Raw genomic sequence first — 16,426 nt, 5'->3', positions numbered from 1 at the left:
TTATTGCTGCAATGTGTTTGCCACAGCGTTCACACACTAACGGCAGAAAGAGAAGGACACAGGCGGCGGGAAAGGGACGGAGCGAACCACGCTCTTAACCGAAAAAAATTTATGGCCCATACATATGAGGCCAACTCACAGAGAAACTCACTTGCACTTCCCAAAAAAGAAGCCGCAACTATTTTCGGAATTTTTAATCTTACAACATGGAAACGGCAATTTCTTCAAAGCTGCTTTTTTGGGCCAAAAACTAGCAAAGATCCAGCTAGACCGCAAATACTATACATATATTGTTTTGAGCAGCCAAAAAGTTGCATAAACTTTTTAAATATTGAGTTCGTTGGCAATAAGTTCGCATAAACAAAGTTCGCAATCTCAAGAGTTCAAAAGTTTGGATCCTTAAATGAACATTTGAGTTCAAAACAATACATGTTTAAAAGTTCATTTAACGATCATGTTCCAGTTTATAAACCTACATTGTTTTTGAAAATAAAACATTTCTTTTAGATTCACTTTGAATTGCAGTGTACTTTGGTACATTTTTCTTGTGTGTATTTTTGTGGCATGTAGTAGAAGTAGTTTTGCCGGCACCCGGGAAGCGTTTAAGTATCATGTCCTTGAAGACCGCCTTGGTGTCCTGGTGTCGACTATCCTGTTGTCTTGGCCCTTCTGCATGCAAATTTGCTGGCAACAAATTTTATGAACATTTTCCCTAAAATTTGACACCACACACACACTGCGTGCGAGTAGTTATTGGAAATTGCCGTCTTATAAATTTCAGTTTGCGGTCTCCCTTTGCAAGCTGCACGTAGTCCTGGTTGTTGGGTTTTTCTAGGGTCCTGGCAGAAGCCTGAGCTAATAACTCGTGGACGTGCCAAGCCGAATTTGTCGATGGCAAATAACTTGGCCAGTTTTAGTGGCTTTAAATAAAGTAAGACTTGCCGTTGTTTATGGCAGGAAGATACGCTCGAGGAGCTCTCAAGCTGGGCCAGTTTTTTGTTTTTCTTCCTGTTCGGTTACTTTTTTTTGCTTTATGTGCCAGGATACTAAACAACTTGGCACAGGTCCTGCATAGTTTCCTGGGGGTTAATGATCCCTTGAACGTTTGCGAAGTTTTTCAAGGAAATCCGACTACTTTTTTTCGCTGCGTTAACTTGGCTGGCTCAACTTTTCGCAATTTAATACAACTAATTGGCTAGATGGCAGCCAAGGTATCAATGAATTCGTTTTTTATTTATGGCGAACAAACTTAATTGAAAATTGGTGGCTTTGGCCAAAAAAAAGTGGGAATACTCCCTGTAATCAGTTACTCCGCTTTTGTGCGCTTTTGTTGTCCCTTTAAATACCCTTCTCTTCTTTGGCAAACTTTTTTAGCCACCAGGATGTGTGTCAACAAAAACAAAAAAAAAAAAGAGGAGAAATGCAGAAATAAATATTAATACGCGCACACACACATATGCGTTCGTATAAAGAGAGTCGTTTAATTTCTGCTACAATTTTTGTTTTGTTGGTATATATTTTATTTTAATTCTTTTTTTAGTGTTCGTTCTGTGCCTTTTAATTGTTTGCCGCAACAAAAAAGTTTCATTTTGTGTGGCGCTGTTGTTGTGGTTGTTGTTGTTTGCCGCTGCTGCGTTTGTTGGCTTTAATTGTTTTGTGTTCTTAGCCACTTCGGCTTTTTGAGTGCAGCGCAGCGTGTGTGTGTGCGTGCGTGTGAGCGCTTGAATGTATGCTGCAGTTTGTAATCCTGTAATTATGTAGTTGGTTGTTGCGAAACGACACACACACACACACGTGCACGCGCCTCTCGTCCCCTCTTTACTTATTGATGTAATTGTTGTTGTACATGTTGTACGCCCACATTCAATGGCTCTCTCTCTTTCGCGCACTGTAATGCCATCTCTTTCACTAGCCGTTGTCTAGAGCCAGCATTTAATGCGGCTCAACTCAAAAAAAAAAAGAAATATAAATTACTTTAATGAACTTTACAAATTCGCATGCATGCCCGGAAATGCGCTTTTTCGTTTCCTGCCACACACACACCTACGAACACACGCTCACATGCATACACGTGCATGGATTCAGGGATAAAGGATAAAGAGAGGCAGAAATACAGGGACGACGCACCTCAACGTCAAGGCTCGTAAAACCGGACCCCAAGCCGTACATACGGATACGGACACGGAACTGCAACCATAGCCGTGATTAGTATGCTTTTGTTGTACGAGTGGCTGATGAATGCTGCCTGTGGTTTGATCCCCCCCTTATCCGCACCCCCCCTCAGTTTTCCAGCTTAAATGTTTAAAAACGGCCGAATTCGCACACAACAATTTCGAGGTTACCCGGGGTAGAATTCTTTCGGTTTTGCATGGGTGCATTGGCCACTGGGCTTTTGCGAATCGGGAATTGGGAATCGGAATTTGGGCATTGGGGTGGTACTTACTCCAACCGGGGGCCGGAACAATCAGTCCAGTTATCATCTCCTCGCTCATCACCGGCGGATCTGTGGGCGGCGGCGGACAGACCAGCGAGTCAATCATATCGTCCGTTACCCTCATGATCCCCACTAGATCTGGTGGCTCCGTGCGCGAGGACCTGCGGAATGAGAAGGCAATGGGTAGAAAAAGAGCAGATTATCGTCGGGTGAACCAGGTATTTGCATAATTTTCATTGCTGACCCACTTGATAGGGAAAAAATGTTAATGCTTAACCCCACACACACACATGTGCGTATTCCCATGACATCAGTATTAATTAAGATGTAAATTAGGTGAGAATAAAAATATATTTTAAAAATGCGATTTCATCTCGTAAAGTGCAAACTTGAAATTGGATTTAATTGCTACACATTTGAATTCAAGTTGTGTTAAAACTGGGTGAACCCTACATTGTTATACATATCTTCCTGGAAAATGCATTACGCAGCATTTAAGTAGCCCATTTTGCGCCGTGTAGTATTTGCATAATTTCCGTTTGTGACCCTCCTGACAAATCCAAACAAATGAACGTGTAGCGACACCTGGAACGGATTCCGGACTACCGACTACGGACTACCGACTGCGGACTGCCGTGACCTTTTTCTGTGTCAGTGCGCGAAATTAGCAAAAGATGCGGAAAATGCTTCCAACGTGCATAATTTGAATGGACGACCGGCTGACTGGGGGTCGGGAGTCGTGGGTCAGGGGTCAGGGGTCACGGCACAGGCAGGAACGGGCGCATTTGGCTCTACAAACGCTTAGCACAAAAGCTTTTCTGTTTTCGTTTGCCATAAAGAGAAGCTAATTAGGCTATCAAAATGCCGTTCGGCTCGCCCGAAAGGTGATGCAGTGTGGATGGGGCTGTGTTTTCCCAGATTGGGGGGGAATGGTTTGGAAAAGGGGGTGGGGCAGGGTGGCGCTGGGTGACTGGTCAACGAAACGGAACCAAAGGAGCCAAACGACCACGTTCCAACTGCATGGCAAGCGAGAGAACGTGAAGTGGCAACGTGTTTGGGTTACGGCTTGTCTCCCCAATTTTCCCCGTTTTCCAAACGTTTTTCTTTCACCCCGCACCCCCGCTACACGCCGCATTTACCAGCTGCGGCTTGAACTTGTTGTTGACTTTGCTGAAAAACTATAAACCAAAAACGGTTCGAGAATGCATGTACATGGAACATTTTTCGGTTCAAACATCTAGTTTTTTTTTTCCACTCCCCTCCACTTTCTTTTTACATTTTTTCCGATTTGTTGCGAAACAATTTCTGCCATTGGTTTAGTTACCCATTTTTTTTTTGTTGTATTCTGCTCTTTTGGCTGGAAAACTTCTTATGGTGTAACATAATCAAAAATTGGCAAAGCTTGTCGATTGTTGACATTCTGGGTTGTGTGAATTTGATGTGGCTTGTGGCCAGTTGGTTGAGTGATGTCAGAGTTAGAAAGCTCTGCACGAAAATGTTTTTAATTAACAAGCATCAGCAGCTGCAGGTTTCGGTTTTTATACAAATTTCGTTTTCAAGCTGGCATTGGACATTAATGAAAGATTTTTGTTGCCGTCCGGAATATTGCAATGAAATCAGCTAAAATGTGTCAGTCAGGCGATATGCCTTCAACTTTATGAGCCATATAAACGGGGAAATGAACACAAAATGTCCAAACAATGGTTGAACAATGGCCGAGATATTGCATTACGCTGTCACAGGGCGCCCTAAAGCTAATTGACAGTCTGGCCTGGTCCGGTGACTAAAATAGTTAATTAATCCGTGTAACTGAAATTTAAACAATGGCCATCGTGTGCGCCCACATGGCGAGCGACCGGCCACACGGCGTATACTTTATCGCCGCCGTGCCATTCAGCTCCGAACGAAACATCGAAACAGATGTTAAGCAGGACATAAACAAGAACAATGATGCTCCACAGAGAGAGAGAGAGAGTGAGGGAGAGGGAGAGAGAGAGCCTGTCATAACTTACCGCATCATCATGCTGAGCGATTGTTCCTCCTGCAGGACGCTCTCCAAGTACATCATATCTAGATCGGACACAATTGCGCCATTGATGACCATTATTTCGTCTCCTTTGATAATGCCTGCAATTGGTGGAAGAGCGTTAGTCGTGGATATTATACATACAACATACTATCTACTACATATTGTTGCACATATCTATGTAGGTTGAGTTTTTGCCACGGTCATTGTTATTTTTCAGTCGAAGCTCCATTCCCCTCCAGCTTAGACAATGGGTTATATTCTGTTTGGGGGGCGGGGGGCGGATCTAATGCTGCCTAGCAATCAAGGATGTTATATGGGTGTGGAATCAATGTCTGACAATTGTGCGGCTCCTGTGGACCACTGACATCTTTTATGTAACAAACGATAAGCGGAATGTCTTCAGTTGGCGGTGCTGCTCCTGCTGCATCTGCAACTGCAACTGCTACTGCTGCTGCCAGTGCAGCTTCAATGCTCGTAAAACAATAACAACAAGAGCATTGTGGTATCTTGCATTGTTCATACGCCACGTTATCCCAGCGCCATCGGTGCACTGAGCAAATAAACCTTTGGATAAATTCACAATATGTTGTTATTTTAGATTGAACATAACATGGAGTCCTTAAATATAACAACAAACTATGAATAAGCGATTATATTATATAATCTCTAAAGATCTATGATCATTGAACTATGATTTGAGAAAGAATATTTCCGTTTCATCATTTTAAGAACGTTTTATGATTCTGCATAGTTTTTTCTTTCTGTGTACCTCTCTATATCTCCGCTGCGTTCGTTAGCATTTTCTACTTTGTCTGCATGACTCGTCTATCATGTGTGTTTTCTCCAGCATTTATTCTAGCCATGATGTTGGTTATTCCTTGTTGCCTGCCTCGACCTGTCTTACCCCCCTTTGTTGCCACTCCTTTCTTCCTGTTGACGACATGCATTCAGTTGCCTGCAGTTGCAAGCTACCAGTGTCGCTTATCATTGTTGGTGCAGCAGGAGCAACATTTTCTTAAGGCAAAAGTTCGATAGATAGATAGACAGATGTATGTGTGTAGTATGTGTGTTCGGAGCCCGCCTTGTGGCAATATTTTACCTATGTTACACCATCGTCTGGGTTCCTCACTTCACCTAGGTTTGTTTTTTTTCGGGCGGAGGGGCAGAGGGAGCTTGTCCCCTATGCATTTGTTACAATTTAAACGGATTTTTACATCTTAATGCTGGCAAGGCATGACACATGCGATTTACCATATAAAATGCACATACTTCTATATGCAAGTGTCGTTCTGTACTTTATCCGGAGGATTATTTCTGGCCCTGGGAGAAAGACAAATTTTATTTATATTGCGGTGGCTGCTGGGCTGCCTTAACCCCCATATATATCCCATATAAACCCTTTTTGCCCGATTTGGCCCAGGCCTGGCATATGCGTTGTCAACACGTTCGCTTGCTGTTTTCCAGTTGGCCTGGCCCAAAAGAAGACGAAGGCTGAGCAAATTGTTATTCCATGTTTGCCAAATGCTTTGCCACGCTTGTTTCGCCGCTAAAGTTGCGCCACTCCAAAAGAGCCGAACTTTGTGCACCCAAGATGAAGATGCAGTTACAAACTGGCGGCGGATGGATAGCCAAAACTAAGGAATTTAAGATCTGCGCTTAAAGAAGACAAGTCCTAGATTACTGAATGAGTTTTCCCCCGAAGCTGGCATCTTCATCAGGCCACCGCATTTCCTCGCAGTTCGTTACGATTTTACAATTAGCCCAGGAAAAGTGGCCAGAATTTTCCGCTCCGCAGCCACATTTGCATTTGAAAGCTGCGGTCAGGATTTGTTTTTGTTTGTCCCGCTCCCCTTTCTTTGGGGTGGGGAAATTGCGAACTTTTGTGCAATTCGGTCGTAAATGCTGTCCTCCAGCCTGTCCGAGCTTTGTTTTGCGGTTGCTGCTTAAGAGTTGCGTCTTTCGACATGCTAATAGCCATTAAATTCAATTGCGCCCCGCTTTTCCCGCTCACGCTCCCAGTCCCTCAATCATCTCCGTTTAGCGGCGAAAGAGGAGCAGGAGGCTGGGGGCGCAAAAAGTTTCCTATTGCGTTTTGCGTTTTGCAAATGTAAATGCGAGTCCTGAGTCCTGGAGTCCTTAATTTATGCATACACACGCCACTACAATGAGTGGGGGATATTCTCGCAGAGAGCCGGCCAGATAACGCTGACGGTAGAGGGCTTAAAGCCGCACTTAAAGCTCAACACATTGTATACGCAATATTTGTGGCCAAATGCTGGCAAAGCCAGGCAATCAGCATAGATTGCCATATACGCTATATTGATACTGGGGAGAGTCAGAAACCAATAAAAGCTTTATCCATGAATCCCGGCTGAATATGCATTGAACTAAACTAAGTTTGTATACGGAATTGATATTTGATATTAGCAGATTAATACCTCGAATGTAGGTTTCTATGAAATCAGTATATCATCTATCATATCATTATGCGCAACGCATGCACAACGCGTCGTATACGTAATAATTGCAGGTAATTATTTTTAAAAGGGAACTTACCTAATTGACCCATTAACTCTGGCTAATGCAATAAGATCAATGTTATAACTACTTCAGTGCCAATTCGCCGTAATTTAATTAAGCTAAGGCTTCCTGCATTTCCCTGCCAGCGAATGCAACATTTGCTCAATCGTAAAACTCATTAGCACAACTTCTTGCCCAGTTTTGTGTTTCACTCTTCCTGTTTTTCTTCTGTTTTGGCTTGCAGTCCAACTTTTCACCCCCTGTGGTTGGTTTTCTTTTTTGTTTTTTTTTTTAGTACGGAGGCACTCCTTCCGGGGAATTTCATGCGCATTGTTTCATGGATTTTTTGATTCGTTGTCGCCTTCAAAAACCAACCAAATGAGCGCCACTCGCACTCGACGTGCTTAATGAGTTTTCTGCTGTTACTGCAGCATGAAATGTTCTTTCGGTTCATCACTTTGCCAAGTGCAGCACTGCAGTTTTCCCACCTGGCGGTTGCAAGGAGGGTGAAAGAGATTGGGGCTGCTGAAAAGGGTTCGGGAAAAGGTGGCTCTGCCTGTCAGTTCCATAATTTAAGGCGCTGTTCTAGTGGCATTTCGACTACATCCACTTGACTCCATGGCGTTGTCGTCGTCATCGTCGTCGACGTACCCGGCAAATGCAAATGCCAACTTAAGTTGATTTTAAGTGATAGAAAAACAACAGGACGTAGTGGGGGGTGAGGGGTGTGGGGATCTCGGATGCTGAGACGGCTTACACTCGAGGAAAACCCCTTTAAGGACCTGGAAGCCGCCGTTGCCGCAGCAGAAGTAAACCGTCGCCCACACCTGGCAAACATTTCGAGTGCGCTGCTCATCACCATCATCGTCGTCAAGCCACCTGGCCACCCATCCACCCATTCACCAGGTGGAACAAGCGCTGACAGTTGACTTTTCGCATTGCACGCCCCGAGGAGCTCCTCTCGCTCCTCCGGATCCCTCAGCTCCTCCTCCTCCCTCTCTTTCTTTTCGGGCTCAAACTCCACTTGACTCGACTCGGTCTCCCTTGTAGACCAAAGTGAGTTTGCTCAAGTTTCGTCTTGTGCTCTTCACTTTTTGCGTTTTTTTTATGACATAAAAGTGAAAAGCATTTAAATATAAAAGCAGCAGCATGGATATACAGAAAAGAGCAGGCGGCAAAGGCAGGGGGCCGACTACCTGGGCACTTTATAATTTAGCTCGGCAACATTGGGCCACATTGTTTCGCTCGGGGCGCCAGTTGAGTAGTAGAGTAAAGTGGACTGGATGCTGGAGGCTGGAGATGGAGCCACCAATCCTTGGAGACGAAGACAAAGACTCTATTTCATTTCCTTGCGTACCGCTGCGTCACCTCAATGGCATAAATTAAATGCACGATTTCATCGCCTGAATGCGATTTGTGTCAAAACCCATTTTCGTCCTGTCATGTCGCCTGGATGATGAACTCAAAGGCAAAGAACTCGTCCTTTTCTTTTGTACTCACCATTGTGCATGGCCACACTCTTGTCCTCCACGCGACTCACGTAGCAGCACAGCTCGTCCTGCCGTTCCGCATTCTCGATCAGCTCAGCCTCCACGGAGAAGCCCCACATCTGCTCCAGAGTCGTGCGCTGCAGCTCCACCTGGTACAGGATCTTCATGCAGACCTCCACGAACTCGTGATTATGTAGCTGTGGGGAAGATATAGTTTGCAACTTATTAATATTTTAGCAGTGAGAGGCGATTATAAATGATATATGTGAATATTTTATATATTTTTTATCCCTGTAGAAGGACAGATGGCTGGAAAGTGAATTTGAGTGCCCAAGTTAAGTGCCAAATTAGCCGAGTTTCGCTGGCAATCATTTTGTGAGGGGCAGGGGCAGAAATTGATTGAGTGGAGTTACTGCGAGTTGCTCAAGTTGTTGTCGAAATTTATTGAACTGCCAACGGCGAATGGAACTTTTTATCAAGCCCACCAAAGCTGCCATCCCCACCCACAAAACCAAACCCACTCAAATTCCAACTCCATTTGCAGTTGCAGTTGCACATTTTTGCCATTTGCCAATTGGCCTGGCTGGGCCAATATTTACTAGCTTGTTGTTGAGGTCGAAGTTCAGATTTCGAATTGTTAGGGGTCTTCGGCGGAGCGGAGCGGAGCGCATCGAAAGTTTTCAGCTAGCGGCTGACTTGGCAGCTGGCTAAAGTCTCACCTAGACTAATCGTGTGCCAAGTGAAGGGGAAAAGGGAAATGGCCAACGGGAAAGTTCATAATTTATGGCATTATGTTTTTGGAAATCGAAGAGAAATGGGCGTAGTGGGTGTGGAGATGAGCTAATTGTGAAATTGGGTACTTTGTTGCCAGTAGCTTTTTAGCAGCAAGGAAGGGATTTATCCAACAACCCAAACTACCAACACACTATTCGGTGTGAAAATTGTTGAGAGTACTTTGAAAGAGTTTTTCTCTTTTAAGTAAAAACTAGACAGGGCACACAGCTTCTGTCTACTTTCAATTTAAACTTAATCTTTTTTAATCCTATTTGCAAAGCCAGCTTAAAGATGCCTAAAAGGAATAGCTTTATTATACCTAAAATTAATTTAAAGGTATCACATTCCGAGTTAAGCCTCTTTGAATTTTAATGATGTGCAGTAAAGAAGAGGAAATGCACTGAGCATCGTTCTCCAAAAATAACAAAAGCTCACTTTATAATGCATTATTGATATGAATATAATCAAATGTATATACAAATAATAAGGAGCAATACAATTAGAGCCCATATGTGTATTAAAGTGCAATCGAATGCAGTGATTCCGAGTCATCTCCTTTAATATTTCACCCAGGACACGTTTCAAAATTCCATTTGCACGGCTCCACATGCAATTTCCAAGTTAAATTCGATAAGTTGAATTGAACTTGGAGTTGGCGCGCCATCAGGACCAAGGCGAAACTCCATGGAATTAAGTTCGCAGCTGGTGGTGGGATGGCATATTCACATTCTGGCTTTGATTATGTACTTACATAATTTTCAATCAGATCGTTGCGATGCGGCACAAAGTAATTGTGATCCTCCATGTCACGTCGCTTCTTGACGCGCACAAAGTGCTCCATGGGATTGAGGTTGCGACGGGCGCAGGCGCTGGCGAGGAATTCCTCCACAGACATGGCATCACGTAGATAAACTGTCGAGTAAGCATTGTCGGGCATTGCAACTTTGAAAGTTTTTTCCGGTTCGTCACGTGAATTCATCTGGAAAAAGGCAGAAAATTCGATTGGATAAACAGACATATACTCGTACTCACACACACACAAACACATGCGCTCGCATACATAGCCACGTACAATGTCATTAAGCAGTCAGGCACAGACATTTGCGAGGCCCGCACACAGATACATTTACGGTTACAGATACAGATACAGATACAGCTATACTATATAGCCCCCATACACTCAATCCATCCATAGTCGTGCGCATTCTTGAATATGGCCACACGGAAGTGAAAATTGAAAAATAGCAAACACACACATTGGTACCCGCAGTCGTAGCCCCGCGACCCTCTGAAATGTAATGAAAAATGTCGCTGGCAGTAGCTGAGGCACCGGTAAAGGAAACACTGAGAGAAAAAGTGTTCGAATTCCGTAATTGAGAGGAAATCTATGATGTATGCTGTATAAGGCAAAAGTTAGCAGTCATTATATTGTTAGTGCATTGCAAGTTACATGGCATAAGCTTAAAGATTTGACTGCTCATGTTTTCTCTCAGTGTACGTGCAGAAGCAGTCGCGGATCTGAAACTGCAGGCGGGATCTGCTGCCGCATCGAGTTGAGTTTGAAGAAAACTCAGTTAAAATGCTTAACCGTTTCCACAACGTCATCGTCATCCAATGTTAACTCCGTGATGAGGCTTCCTGCTGCTCCTGCTCCTGCCCCTGCTCCTTTGCTTCCTTTTCGTCCTGCTGCCAACGAACTGCAACTGTAAACGAATCAGGTGGCCCAGCTGCCAGTTGTCGGCTACTGGAAATTGCATTTGTATTGGCAGCCATTGGCAATGGGTTCGCCCAAGTTGGCAGCAGCAGTTCATCCACGGCACGAGGTCCTGGTCCTGGTCCAGGTAATACACCCCCTCATACACGCAGGACAATTGAATTAGTTTGGCAGTTGGAAAAGGCAGCTTCTCACTTGGATACCCCAGCTACAAGCTACAAGAAGTGACGAGGAACCTCCGCATTTGCATTTGCATTGCATAACAGTTTTGCATATCGATTACGGGATCATTATTGCCCAGCCAAATACTTTATATCGACTTTATATTCATGGAAAAATACATACATATGTAAAATTCAGCTTTCATTTCTCAGAAGTGAAGAGCTACCAACTGGCATGTTAGCTTAAAAATTATATGGCTAAATGCCAACATTGTTTATTATTGGGTAAACCGATTGAAGACCGACAATGACAGCAGTTGATAAATTGAGTATGTGCTTAAAAATCAATTCTATGATTTCCATTGTGAACATGGCAAATTGTTAATCTATCTGTTCCTGATTTCGAGCAGCAATTGTCATCAGATTTGCACTGTTTCTGCCGGAGAGCTTGGAGCCCTGAAAGACGATTAATTCTGCACGAACGCCTCTCGCACACTTAACTCTCCTGACTAATTAACTTTTGATTGTCCCTGACTGAGCCTGAGCCCCCTTAAGGCCAGGAAAATTTCAGCTTTCTGGCCGTTGTCGATGGACAGCTTAATTAAATTTTAGCCAGGGTATTTTCAACTTTTGCGAGTTGGCTATTTCGGTTGCCTCGTAGTGGCGTTGATAATTTGCTTTGGAAAGCTTTAATTTTATTTGCCATTTCTGAATTGCAGTTGCAATTTCAGCTGCATTGCAGTTGACATGTTCGGTAAATGGCCAAGTGAAATGCAGTTACACGACAGTAGAGATAGAGTTTGGGCAACTGGGCCGAAAATATATATGAACCAAATCAAATGCACATTTTTCAAATTCATTGAATTTGCAGGGCATTTACAACGCAACGGCACACTGGGTCCTCTCATTTATGTTATTTCATTTCATTTGTTTTTCCCTGGCCATGCCGAATGTGAATGCATTTTCCTCCCTGCCTCCTATTTTCTTTTTTTTTTTGCTTTTCATATCCGAGTGGCAGCGTGACTGCTGATAGAAGGTGAAATGCAGGGGGTGGGGGCTGTGTGGATGAGAGGCAATTGTGCAGCGTTGGCAAATTTAATTGGAAATGAAGTGTATGCCGGGCAGAGCGAAGCCGAGAGTGAACGCCACGAAATCCGAGTTGTGCACAAGATTATTTTGTCAGTAATCGAAATAAATTGAATTTATGAAATGAATTTCATTACAAACACGAGATATGCACAAATTGGTTATACTAATTGAGGCTTAACAAACGGCACAAGTGAGTTCTGCTCCACAGCTAATCGACTGTCGACATTCGGGTTTATTATATAATATAGCATAATGCCTGCGAGCTATTTGCTGGAATTTAAACAGCTCCTTTCGCATGTCCTGCCAACGGACCACTTCTCGACTTGATTTAGATTTGATTGTGTTGAGGTCATTAGCAGGGGTGGGGGGCGGCGGCATCTGATCACCATTTGAAATGGACTCCTGCATTATTCACTTAAAATATGCAAATATTTTCTTTGCCAAGTCAACTTGGGTTCGCTTGCTTTTTGTTCTCTTTGCCGCGGCTTTTCTTTTCGAGGGGAACAAAAAAAATAAAGCAGAAATAGAGAAAAAGAGTGAGAGACCAGGCAGACCCTTCATAAATTTCATTATTCTTTTTGTAATTTTTGATGGCCATTAAATGCAAATTATAAAAGCCAAAATACACAAAAACAGCTCAGTCTAATGGACAGGGGCGTGGCCGGACGACATATTTTTTGGTGGCCATCCATTTAAGCATTAGCGCTCAATTTAGCTTTTAATGCCGTTTCCGTTGCCTTAAATAAAAATTCAATTACTCGCACACATATACACCACACGCACACGCATACACACTCGCACACACACAAACGGACGCACATTAAGAGAGAACAAGCCATAAACTCACAAACAGTCACGAGCTGCGCCGTAAATGCGTTTAAAATTGAAATAATTTTATTACCCATACGCCCCGTGGCCACACATAAATGCACACACACATTGATGCGGCGACCAAACGTGAACGCACATAAATGTTTATATACATACACTTATCAAAAAGTAAGCTTAAACTCAGGAAAGTTTCGTTAAATGTTACTTTGTAGAAATTTGAGGCAAGCCGCCATAAATTGGGGAATATTAGTTAGAAAAGTAAATGATTTGTTGTTAAAAATTGTAAGAATTTAAGTTGTAACATTTAAGACTTTAACGAACACTTTTCCAGTTGCTAGGCTACTTTTTTGCCAGTGTGTCTACCTGTAGATTGGACTCACCTGCATGGAGCGACGGCTGGAGCCGCTGTTGGACCGCGACAGCATCGGCGGTCGCCGCTTGGTGGCCCCGCGTCCGGCGAGCAGGTTGTTGAGCAGCGAGGGCGAGCGGGCGCAGATGAAGGCGTGGAAGGAGGAAACCGTGAACACGCCCAGCTTGTTCAGCGTGTTCTTCGTGGGGCGCGACACGTGTGTCAGCAGCGACTGTTGAATATATGTGACGAATGCGAGAAGTTTGAAAATGAAATGTGAATACAAGTTATATTTGGCATATACATAGTTTCGCCGCCAGTGCCCCTCAACTAATTTCGTTATATTTACGATCCTTTCAAAGAGCATTAAAAAGCAGGCAGAGCATCTACACACACTCGTACACTCGTACACCTATGCAAATAAGCCTTTGGCATTCTGCAGTCGACTGAAGTTGTTCTCTTCACAGGTGCTGAAGTTGTTTGCATTTTGTGGTTATTAATAATAAATAATGTTGCTTTTCAGGCACACAACTGCACTTACCACCCAGCACCCGCCGGGAACCCCCAGCTTTCACCCCAGCTTCAGCCTGCCATTAAAAGCGCAATCAACTTTCAACCCTTTCAGTCAGTCAGTCATTCAGTCAGTCAGTCAGTCGGTGCTGGCAAATCCTTCTAAGGTTGCCAACAGTTGGCGCCAGCGAAGGTTGCCTTTAAGCCTATTTAAGACGCTTAAACTTTTGTTATGGAGATTAATTGTGCATGTTTGGGTTTTGATTTTCCAAAAGCGTACCAGTGAATTGGCTTTGCCCCATCCATTGTGAAAATAGGTAGAGGTAATTATAGACTACTCGAACCCGTAAAGGGTTTTAAACGGAATTGTAAACGGGTTTCGGGGTAAATTGTTGTTAGAGGGATTTGGGCCGATGCCATTGTCCCGGTCTTAAGCTCTCGACCAGGTTGTGAATCTGCTTTTGATGTTTCTCTGAAGCGTGGTTAATTTAAGCCTTGTGGTGGCTTTTGGGGCGAAATTGTACAGCCATTGAACAGTGATTATCATGTTTATTGTATTTTCCCTTTTTTTTGTTTCCAAACAGGGAAGTGCTGTTTAAAAATAGCTGAAACTTATAAATACTTCCAATTGTTTTATTTAAAAAACTCGCAAATGCCTAGAAATATAAATATAATTATAGTCTGTCTTATATTACTGTTAACAAAAATAGGCTATAACACACTATAACTGGCCTCTATGACTTTCAATAACGCGGGGCAGGTCTATAACAGCCGCAAAATGTAGGCAATACTATGTGCCCCAACTAGTGTGCTCGTTCTGGATGAATTATAAAGCCGCCAGCCGGCAGTGCTTCCGCCATTAATTGCATTTGACTTATCTCTCTGACAGGTTGAATTTGGGGGCACTGGTCGACGGCAGTGGCCGCTTTTTGGGGCCATAACTCACCTTCGGATTGGGCAGCTCGCCACTTTGCAGCGAGGCCATGTAGCAGCGCAGCCGGAACTGCTCGCAGTGGAGCCGCTCCAGATTCTCCTCCCACTGCAGTATCTGCGTCTGGATCTGATGACGCGTCTCCTGATCGGTGACAACTGATTGCTGCAGTTCGGCCATGTGCTTCAGCTTGTGATCCTGCGGGGCGAAAGGACATAAAACCGGGTTAGTGCTGGCATATGCATATATGGAGACAGGCCACTGGGCTACATGTATATGGTATGTAAGCGTGTGTCTGTTCGGTTGTGTGCAACACTCGTTGGTGGGTTATGAAAGCATCCGAGTCATGGCATCATTAGCATTTCATGGCAGCTTTGTCCCACTGCTGCTGCCGCTGCGGTGGCTGCCATTTGACGAAAATACATAAATCACGCGTCATGTGCAGCTAAAATTTTGCAGCTTTCCCCCTCGCTCCCCGCCCCACAACCTGCGCAATTCAAATATCTCTCGCCTGCTCTGGCCTCCTGTCCCTGATACTGAAGTGCGTTGGCAATGCACCAAAACTGCAAGGAAAAAAAGCTCCCTTTTGGAAGGGAAGCGAACGGGGAGCTGCATATACATGCCCCTGTTTTCATTACAAATACCGTTTGACTTCCGCCGCAGCTGCCGCCCCCCTTTTTTCGGTGCTGCAACCAGAATTCAGCATTTGAAATCCCCACTTTGGATCCCACTTTCACGTGCATTTATAGCACGCTTGCATAGATCTCACGGAGCACGTGATTGTTTCATTTTGGTTGCCGTTGTTGCTGCATTGAATGCGAGTCAGTAAGCTGACAATTATTTGCAGATGCAGATGCAGATGCAGTTGCGCGTTGTTGCTGCTGCTGTTGCTGTTGCAGTTGCAGGTTGCAGGTTGCCAATGCAAATGCAAGTGTGTGTGTGTGTGCGTGTGCCGTGGGCGTGGCAACAACCTGAATAGGCACTTTCGATGTTCGACATTTTAATGAATGTGTACACATAAACAGGCAGCGACCAAAAGGACGAAAGGATCGCTGGATGGAGAGGTCCTACCTGGGATTACGTAGCTACAGCCCCACATCTGTGTGTATTTGAACAGTGCCACGTTGAGCCTTTTCAATGTTTGTTTTACGTGGAAATAAATCAAAGTTTTGTGCATTTTATTTGCACATTTCGCATACGTATGCTCGATGTGACAATGTGTGCGTTGTGGCGGCAATCGATATGAGTGTGTGTGTGTAACCCCACTTAATTCAATTCCACTAAAGATGGCCAATGATTCCTAGTTGTGGTCCAAGCCATCTTGGTCGTGTGCTCCGCTCTCTATTCAGCAGACATAAAGTTGGTTAATTAATAAACCAAAATCCCATTATGCACTGCGACCGCACACACACACATCTGTAGCAGGATATTTGGGGTGAGATACCATCCTTTTCGAAGGAGCAGTTGGCCGGGTTGCTGTCAATGGCACTTGGCACTTGAGGAAAGCTGCTTATTTGACAAACACAAACCGGAAGGAGCCTGGGCGGCTCGCAGTGAGACACTATCTCGGGGACCGAGAGAGTTTTGTGATTAT

General features: G+C 44.1%; 1 protein-coding gene across 17 annotated transcripts in view; it reads right to left on the bottom strand.

Annotated features, from left to right (window-relative positions):
- The window catches only part of LOC6736903, an 81,086-nt gene that overhangs the window by 18,185 nt on the left and 46,475 nt on the right, over positions 1-16,426 (bottom strand). For all 17 annotated transcript variants that reach the window (XM_039293864.2, XM_039293865.2, XM_044922972.1 and 14 more), the window contains 6 exons: positions 14,848-15,030; positions 13,423-13,623; positions 9,999-10,226; positions 8,484-8,670; positions 4,447-4,561; positions 2,444-2,595 (listed from right to left, as the gene is read on the bottom strand). In XM_039293864.2, coding sequence (XP_039149798.1) covers positions 2,444-2,595; positions 4,447-4,561; positions 8,484-8,670; positions 9,999-10,226; positions 13,423-13,623; positions 14,848-15,030 — 1,066 coding nt within the window. The remainder of the gene's footprint in view (positions 1-2,443; positions 2,596-4,446; positions 4,562-8,483; positions 8,671-9,998; positions 10,227-13,422; positions 13,624-14,847; positions 15,031-16,426) is intronic.

The sequence above is a fragment of the Drosophila simulans genome, chromosome 3L, assembly GCF_016746395.2.
Source record: "Drosophila simulans strain w501 chromosome 3L, Prin_Dsim_3.1, whole genome shotgun sequence".
NCBI lineage: Eukaryota > Metazoa > Arthropoda > Insecta > Diptera > Drosophilidae > Drosophila > Drosophila simulans.
Note: the sequence above shows the minus strand (reverse complement) of the source record. Positions and strands in the feature narration are given on the sequence as shown.